Source organism: Otolemur garnettii, unplaced genomic scaffold (genome assembly GCF_000181295.1).
Source record: "Otolemur garnettii isolate 467f Iridium unplaced genomic scaffold, OtoGar3 scaffold00048, whole genome shotgun sequence".
Taxonomy (NCBI): Eukaryota; Metazoa; Chordata; class Mammalia; order Primates; family Galagidae; genus Otolemur; species Otolemur garnettii.
Genome location: NW_003852443.1, coordinates 3,678,968 through 3,688,695, shown reverse-complemented (window position 1 = coordinate 3,688,695; position 9,728 = coordinate 3,678,968). Strand labels below are relative to the sequence as shown.

General features: G+C 41.5%; 1 protein-coding gene across 1 annotated transcript in view; it reads right to left on the bottom strand.

Annotated features, from left to right (window-relative positions):
- Window positions 1–8,779, bottom strand: part of FRZB (frizzled related protein) — a 31,679-nt gene extending 22,900 nt beyond the window's left edge. Inside the window, exons 1-2 of the mRNA XM_003791458.3 lie at window positions 8,083–8,779; window positions 1,236–1,283 (exon numbers count right to left, since the gene is read on the bottom strand). Coding sequence (XP_003791506.1) covers window positions 1,236–1,283; window positions 8,083–8,560 — 526 coding nt within the window. The 5' untranslated portion in view covers window positions 8,561–8,779. The remainder of the gene's footprint in view (window positions 1–1,235; window positions 1,284–8,082) is intronic.
- Window positions 8,780–9,728: the final 949 nt, after the last annotated feature.

The following is a 9,728-nucleotide window of genomic DNA, read 5'->3' as shown; positions in this document are numbered from 1 at the left end:
AACCCGCCACCTTAGGTGCATGTGGCTGGCGCCTTAGCCACTTGAGCCACAGGCGCCGAGCCAGAAGAAAGGTCTTAAAACATAAGCTTCTATCCTGAGAAACAAAACAAAAGAAAAATAAAGTTTCTAAAGCAAAAAGAAGAAATCAATAACATTTAAAACAGAAAAACAACAGAGAAAATGAATGAAACCAAAAAAATGTTCTTGGTATCTGGAATATACAAAGAATTCTCAAAATTTACTAGTAAGGAAACAATCCAATTTTAAATAGGCAAAAAAATAAATTGACACTTCACCAGGAAGAAGATATGTGGATGGCAAATAAACCCATGAAAAGATATTAACTTTATCATTCTGAAAATACAAATTAAAACCACAATGAGCTATCACTGTATACCTATTAAAATGGCAAACAATTAAGGAAATAGCCATACCAAGTGCTATCCAGGATTTGGAGCAACTGAAACTCTTATATATTCCTAGGGCAAAGTTGAACTGCCATTTAGGAACAAGGTTAGCAATTTTTTTTTTAAGTTAAATATATACTTAACCATATAACCCAGCAATCTTATTCCTAGATATTTATTCTAGAGAAGTGAAAATTTATCTTCACACAGAAACTATACATGAATGCTTATAGCAGCTCTAGTCATGATTACCCAAAACTCATGAAACAACCCAAAGGAGTGAATAGCTAATCAAATGGAAATACATCCAAGTACTCAAAAAATCTAGCAATAAAAAGGAATGGACTATTGACTCATATAACAATTAGATAAATTTCAAAGGGATTATGCTAAGTGAAAAAAGTCAAGATGAAAAGCTCATATATTCTTTCATACCACTGATATGGACAGTTTCAAAAAGCCAAAACTAAAGTGATAGAGGAAAGATCGGTAATTGTCAGTGGTTAAGGGTGGAGGAAACTTGTAATTATAAAGGTATAGAATGTGGGGAAGTTTTGGGTGGTGATAAATTGTTATGTATCCTGATTGTGGTGGTAGCTACATGTATCTATACATGCATTAAAACTCATGTATGTCAAACTATACCAAAAGAAAAGGTCTATTTTACTATATGCTAAAGTTTAAATTAATATAAATAAGGAAACAATTGTTTAAGTTTACTTTTAAAATGTAGAGCACAAATTTCTCCAAATAAGACTTGACTGCCTAGATTACATCAAAAATTAATCTGATCACAAATGAAAACCAGGAAGATAATGATACACTCACCACCGCTTGCCCCTCTACAGTTTCCATTACTAGAATCCATAGGAAAATCTGAAAGGAGATAAAACAAAAAAACCATAACATACTTGTTAATATTTCAAGAATTCCCCTCTAAAAAACCTAATTCAGTCATAAATTTGATTTGGGTAAGACCCAGGAGTCTCAAGGAAGTAGATTCTTATTAGAAACATGAAGTTGGCCCTGATCATTTGTGGGTTGACTAGGATGAGATCTACTCTTCCATGCGATACTCTTGACTCCTCATCAACTGTCTATCAAACTGCAAGTTTTAATAATTTCTTTGAATTTCATAAAATTTGTAAATGATGAGTATTCTATCACAATAAACACTATGCAAATATTAGGCATCACTGTACCAGTGTATGCTTCCACCCTTACTGCCTACATTCAGAAAGCATTTTATGTCCTTTGTTCACTGGAGACTAAATAGCTCTTCAGGGAAAGGAAATCTACTGTCCAGGGACTATTCAACCCAGTGCAATTAATAGATGTGGCAATAATTAGAAATTGCCATCAATTCTTTTCATGATGCCATAGTCCCAGAAATCAGTGATGATAAAGGTCTTCTGTGTTCTAATCAAAAAAGCAGCCTCTAATGAATTACAGTGAGTGCCTCAGCAGAACGCCATGCTGAGAGATGGTGTGCCCAGTGATATATTCTTATCACTGCTCCAGCTCAGTATTTTTATACAAGTTTAATATCTGTATTAACACTTTATGCTGAATGAATTTTATGTCTCTATTGATTCTAGCAGAAAACAGTGTTCTTCTTTTGCCCTTTTTGTTTATAAGTCATATCAGGAAGAAACAAAAAGGGCTTAATAATGTTTTGGGACAACAACACAATTATAATTAATGAACTATTTTCCCAGGCTTGGTCATCATCTGGCATTTCAAAAACTATCTCCAAGAAAAGATAGCAGTCAGCAAATAAATAATTAGGCAACAAATACCAATTCTAAAATGTTTGGTTCAACTTGGGCATATACTATTAATTTAATTACTTTTATTCTATCCGAATGCTTTATTTATGACTATTGTATTCAACTATTCGAATCATGTGCCAATGCCTTTACGTTCCTGAATAATAATATGATAAAATGCATATGGTTTGTATAAAAATCACCTCCCTATAAATTAAGAAATTATGTTGGTCCACATTGAAAAGCTTTAGTGTCCAAAGGTTGAAATAAAAATGAAAAAGAAAACCCCTTTGAAACAGCAAGACAGGGAGAGTGTTTTCCTTCTTTCATTCTTAACCACTGGAAAATGTTTATATACCTTTAAAAATGCTTAGAAATGTCCTGTTAGAATTCTAAGAGACAAAACCAAAATTTTCTGATTATAATTAATCCTAAAACATTGTTTTCACAAAGTTAAACTTAGGAATGCTCCCCACAAAAGTATCCTAAATTAAGATAATAGATATTAGTAGGTTTTATGCCCTGAGGGTTTCTAGCCAAGGTCACAGAGGTTTCCAGGAGAAGAGACCTAAAGGAGCTTGGACAGGTAGGGAGGGTTTTCCAGATAGAGAATAACATTGCAAAATATAACAGGGTGAGAGACCTCCAAGCCCTCTGCATAGATAGATAGAGTGGTGTGAACAGGGAAAAGGGGAGGGGTGGAATCATGAGGGCCAGAGGCAGATACTGAAGGATTTAAGCATGAGATTCACATTTCAGAAAAACTGTCCTGTTGGAATAGAGAGAGAGAACACCTGAAGGAAGGAGGCCAATTATCATCCTGTGGCATAATCCACATGCAAAATAGTGAAACTGGAAAAGTGGCATTAGGGAGACAGAGAAAGGAATTGATTCAGAGTAGATCCAATAGCACTTGATATCACTTGAATGAGGGGGATGAAGAAAGGATACCATCCATGCTGACTTGCAGGCCCGGGTATGATGGTGCCTCTTAACAATACTCTAAATATATATATATATGAGTGTATGAGCATGCAAAAATAAGTTAATGCTGGGACTGAAGGGCTCCGAGTTAAGACATGAGAATCTGGAATGTGTAATCTCTGCTATCTCAAAAGGGCAGTGAGATAGTAACCTCTTATCTCATAGAATCCATTGTCTAGGGCCACCTTTTATCCTCCTAAGCCATATATAAATGGGCTTTCGAAATACAACATAAAAGCTTTATTCTTTTAACTATAATCTGATGGGCAAAAGACAGAGATTCTCTAGAAAGCTGGAAATCACATTACTTTTTAATTTTAGAGACAAGGTCTCACTGTCACCAGGCTGGAGTGCAGTGGCCCAACCATAGTTCACTGTACCCTCAAAATCTGATCCTCAAGTAATCCTCCCACCTTGGACTCCTGAAGCGCTGAATTACAGGTGCGAGAGGGCATGCCTGGCCAAAGAATCACATTTCTTAATAATATGGGAAATGTAGTATAGAGCAGACTTTAGTTTGAATCCTCTTTCCTTATTAATGCACACAAGTCACTTAACTTCTCTATATGCTTTGGCTTTCTTTTCAGCAAAATGGGAATAATAGCACCTTCCATGAGTCGCTATGAGAATTAAGTAAATTTACATAATGCACTTAGGATAGCACCTAGAACATGTTAAGAGTGATAAGAGGGTTTATTCTGTTGCTGCTAATAATCCCTGCCCTGAGGATGACATGTCCTCTCCCCAGTGGTATCGTTAAACATTTATATTGTGCTTTACCATTTACAAGTCACCTCATGTGAATATTTCCCGTTCTTCACAATTTCCAACCAATGTCACAGTCAAGTGATTTGCTCAACATGCAACATTAATGGACATGCAACATGCTAATTGAAGTAATATAGCCAATTCTTAATTATTCAAAATTACATGTCTACGTGGTAGATCTGTCTCCCTTCTCTAGACACTAATTAGAAAGAAAGGCCAAACATAACCTTGTCAATTTTGCTATTTATAGCAGCACCTATTTAGAGATTTGGTGGGAACAAGAAATAAATGAATTATTAAAATAAGATTTAAGGACTACATAAGATTCTATTACCACTGATAATTGGGTTAGGTCTAAAGAAAATTAAATATCGTAACACTGACATCCTTTTCCATAGCACATCCATAGCCTTTCAATACTTTACATGATGAAGGATCCTTAGAATCATGTTTTCTCTCTAGTCCTAATCTAAAATTTCCATTCCCCCTTTCCATGCCATTTTCTTTCTATCACACTAAATAAGTCTTCTTCCTTCTTGGTATTTGGCCCCTCAAATATTTACAGACCAGGGCTAAAGAAAAGCCTGCCTGTTCCTCTGAGAGTGGAGAAATGATTAAACAACAGTTCCTGCATGTGAAAATTGGCACAGCTCTGGCAGGAGAGGGAAGGTCTGCAGAAATGTGTTGAGCAAGAGCTGGGGAGACAAGCTCGCTCCACCACGGAGACCAGCCACGACTGAGAAGTGATTATGAAGCCCTTGGCACAGCAAACCGTAGGTGCTGTAGAAATAGCTGTGAATGATCATACCATAAATTTTCTTAAATGCTTGATTTCTGGGTTTCTGAGATTAACTATTTGTAATTTACTCACATCCATCAGACTCATTTTTTGTTCTTGTTTGTTTGTTTCTGTCACTCCCAAAGAGACTTGCTCTTTGAGACTGAGGTCCAGGTTGATTTGTGTAAAATGAAATAATAACTTTAAATATTCAGAAGAAATAAGATCTGCTTTTCCAGTTAGGTCATAGTGTAAATCTCTTTTCCCAGAGATTAACTGATAAAAATTCCAGGCTATATCTGCATCTACTAACATCATTTAAAAAAAGAAGAAAAGAAAGGAAATCATTAGGCAATTTAATATAAAAGTGATAATAATAAAATAGCAACGGCAATTTGTTCAGAGCTCACTATGTACCAGACACTAAACTCAACACTTGATATTCAACTTAATGTCATCTTCACCATGCCTTTGGGATGTAGTTTTGTCCCCATTTTACAGATAAAACTTTGAATCTAAGACTTTACATAATTTTCCAGTAGCAACAGTTGATAGGGAACAGAGTTGAGATTCAACACTGATCTGCCTGACTTCAAGCCCATTCTCTTTACTCACCAAGCAATGTTAAAGATTTAACTAAACGTAACAATTAACTGGCTCAATAGCTAAATTGAACTGGGTTTTCAGATAAAGCAGCTGTACTCAAGTAACCATACTCAATAGAGTACAAATGTGTAATATGAATTTATTAGGAATGTTCAGGATGTAACCTGTTCTTTAGAAAAGTATGTTTACCCTTCTTGTTTTGAAAGCAAAAGTGGTTGGAAGCATTACTCCCTTTCAGTAAGACCTTGCTTTGTGAAATCTCATAAACTTGTTTGTGGAACCATAACATACTATGAGAACAGATCCCGCTGAATGGTAGGATTTAAAAGCCCTTTTGGTGTTCAAGGAATGTGAAAGGATGTCCCATTTTATTCAAGGAGTCTTTGTGTTTATATCTGCCTGGACAGATTTTAGTCATAAGACACAGGAACTCTGTTTATACCTGAATGGGAGGGGGGAGGAATCCTGCTTCATGAACTATCATATCCCACTGAACCAAGAAGTATATTGCATCGTAAATTAAATTGGCCACATGCAGTAGTTACTAAGTAATTCCAGGTGTCTGACGGTTTGACCCAGCATAGGGAATGTAATTTTCAACAAGCTGGCCTGGGAAGCCAGGGGACCCTTTAGGCTAGAATCCACCCCCTCCCCTTCCCCATCTCCACCTCCCCTTCAGTTTCCTCCTGCCACCACAGTCTCTGGTTCATACTAGAGGCTCCATCACTAAGCTATTCTTTCTAATTGCCACCTACCACTACTTATTTTTCTAGCAAGGATGCTTTCAACAAAGCAAATATAATGGCACTTTAATGAAGGTCAGAAATGAGGTCCCATGAACTGGCAAATTGTTTCCATGCACGTCCTATTTGAGTGCTTCAATGAGGCAATTGTTCCATGTTTGGTCCACAGTGATTGGTGACTCAGGGACACTTAATTAAACTGCTTCCTATCCATATTGACTATGGTTTTTAAAGAGCCATTAACCTTGCCAAAGCTCACTCCTTCGAGGTCCATCTCTAAGAGAGATTTAAGAGCACATTTTGTCCTTTAAGGGGAGGAATGCATTTCAGTGGGAACCACCATCACCTCACTCCTAACCCGTGGCCTGAGAGGAGCGCCAGCATCAACGGTTTCTAAGTGCCTGGCTCACCAGGGCAGCACTGCACTGAGCTCTTCCTCAGTCTGCAGAATCTGGGACTTTAGTGAGTATAAAGGCTCAAGAATGTTCTTTTACCTCAAGGAGTAATAGGGAATACATTTCTTACTGATTATTTTATACAACCAGCTCTTGATCCTTGATGAAAATCAAGAAAACAATAGGCATATTCAAAAAGTAGTACTGAGGTGACCACCAAAGAGGTCTTGAAACCCTTCTGTTTAGTTTTGGTTTTTCAGCCATTTGTACAAACAACTACTTTTCCCTTTCCCTCTCACTTTATGTTAAGTGAGTCAATGTGCACAGAAAGTATTCTTTCCAAATCAGCCCCCTGATAACTGAGGATTAGTACTAGAGACTGACTAGGGCCATGAGACTAAGCTGAGGAAAGAAAGCTGATGCCCAAGAGATAAACAGATGGAGGCAACCAAGTCAACTGTCTACGAAGAGTTGATCTGGGAAAAGGATGAAAGAGGATCACTAGTTCAGAAAATGTTGAACTTGCCTTATTTTCCAAGTGTATGAAGGGTGAAATTCGAGGTTTGGGTTAGTAGCTAGGAATGATACTGAGTTAGTATTAGATGGACCATAGCAAACTAGATTTAGAACTAAGTTTGGGGGTCTTATGAATGTTGTAATTAGAACAGACACTAGTGAGAAAACAACTGTGGTTGCTTCCACTAAATGGAGAACTACAATTAAGTTTTAGGTAGGGAAAGATTGAAATGACTGTGTAGCTGAGTCACCCACAGAAAAAGGGCATGAAATAAAGCATTAATGAGTTATTTGCAGAATATAAGAGTGAGACAAGGAGTGAGATTTAAAATAATATTACATGAGTATATAATGATTAAAGGAGTTATATTTAAGGTGTCTTATCTCTGTGCTATTTGAGAGCATGTGAAAGAGCCCAGTAATTTCAGTCTGCCAGGTCTACAACTGGAGCAAGCCACAGAGCTAATTAGCAGTGAATAGCAATGTTTCACAGCTGTTTCATTCCAGAATTGAAGAACAATTTATCTCATTGAAGGATGGGGGAAATTTAAGGTGAAGGTAATTGCTCAAATTGGATTTTGAGCAAACACATACCATTAACATCTGTGGGTTGGAGTAAGGTTACTGAAATTATCTTGGCATTTTTAATGATTAGAAAAACAGAGCTTCAGTTTTCTGTTTTCTCCATACAAACTAACCAAGCAGCTAAAACACTAAAGATAGAGAAACCTGATGACTGAGATCGCAGAAGAAGCAGGCAAGAAAACTCAAATGGTTATAAATTAATTTTTTTAAAAAAAGAGCACCACTATACAAAATGTGGCTACTTCCACATGTGAAGGATTAGTATGGAGTAGAAGTGGGATAGGAACGGTATAGTCAGTGCTTTAGGCAGACGGATCCCCCATTGGACCAGAATCCAGCAATGCATCAGTGTGAACTGTGGTAAAGTGAGATTTTAAAAGAGAATGGTGCTCAATAGAGCAGTGATTAAGATGAGGATGATCTCTTGTGAGCCAAAGAGAAAAGGTAGAATTAGAGAGTAAAGGTGAGTCACAGGACTCCATGAAGTCAGGAGGCTGGAGGCAAGGGGAGGCGGGCCGCGGCGGGACTCACCGGCTCCGTCCGCAGTGACGATGGCCTCGGGAGAGATGCACACGCCGCGGTCGTACACCGGCAGCTCGTCGCAGGCCAGACTCTCCGGCCAGGAGTGGCGGTACTTGATGAGAATGGGCTCGCAGCCCTGCCGGGCCCGCTCGCACACAGACTTGCAGGGTTTGATGGGCTCGTGCTGGAAGTCAATGGTGCAGATGGGCGCGTACATGGCACAGAGGAAGAAGAGCAGATCGGGGCTGCAGTGGGTGCCCAGCAGACCTTCGAACTGCTCGATAGCCAGGATGGCGTTAGCCTGGGTGCTGTGGTGCAGGTGGTTGGGCATCTTGGTCATGTTCCAGGGCAGGGACTTGCACAGGGGGATGCGCACGGGCTCGCAGGCTGCAGCGCCGGCTGCGGGCACCCGGAGCAGGCAGAGCCAAGCCAGGGCCAGCAGCCCGGCGCGCAGCAGCCCCATCCCTCCCTGGCCGCCACAGACCATGATCCCGGCGGGCTGGGGCAGAGTGCAGCAGCGCTGTGGACGCCGAGAGGCTCGCTCCGCTGTCTCCTCCTCCCCCAGGGAAGTGGACACACGGATCTGGAAGCTTCTCCTCCCCCAGCAATCTCACGGCTTCCTTGGATCAAATTCCCCCAATGGGGTCCCACGAGCTTCGCCGAGGTCCGGCCGCCGCCCGCCCGCCCCTCAGCGCTCTTTCCCAACGTTTAAGCCTCCGGGGACAGCAGCATCTATTTATTCCTGTCCCTCTGGCATCAGACCTCTCACATCAATCAAATGAGAGGAACACAGAAGGAGGCGAGGGAAAAATAAAAACAAAAGTAGTATTCAGCTAAGGTAGTTGGAGCTCTCTGGGTGTCACGTCGCCTGGACCCAAAAAGGTCCTAAAAGAAGAATTAAATCTCCGCAGTGAGGGGATGGACCGGAGACAGGGAGAGAAACCAGAGGGGGAAAGCGCCTAGCAGGAGAGCGGGGGGCAGTAAGAGTTTGCGAGTCTTCCAGGCTGAGGAAGAAGAAATTCTCAGTGTGAGCGGTGGCCGCAGCTGCTGCTGCGACCGTCGCTGGCAGGAGGGACCGGCGGGAGGAGCCTCGCCGGGAGGTCTGCGTCTCGGACCCCTCTCGGCTCCTGCCTTTCCCACCTCGGGGACCCAGAGGGAGCTCCGCCCCCGGGGCAGTCCCTGCCTTCCCACGCCTGCTCCTCTTCCCGGCAAGGATGGGCGCTCGGGAGAGAGGTCTGCGAGTCAGAGGCGGTGGGGAGCCGGCGCCCTGCGAAGCAGTGCGGGGCGCGGACCCGAGACGGCTCCGACTAGGGCAGCGCCCCCCGCCCCAGCCCTTCTCTGGGGAGTCGACCTTCGGCCCCAAAGATGAGCCCCCAGCCCTTCACTGAAAAGCCTCCCTCATTCCCCACTTAGTAGTCAGTCTCCCCAGTTCCCCCACCAGGGAACCCACCAGAACCCTTCTCTCCCTGGAGGTATTTCCTATACGCAGACTCCAGCTCTGAGATCACCGGCGGTGCAGAAAGACCCGCGGGAGAAGGGCGTGGCAACGGCACTTTAAAAGTCCGAGTCCCAGAAAACAGAGGGCTGCATTTTTAATAACTAGCGGGCCGCAGGGAGCCGTCTTTCATAAAGAGAAGAAATGCTACGCACCGTTA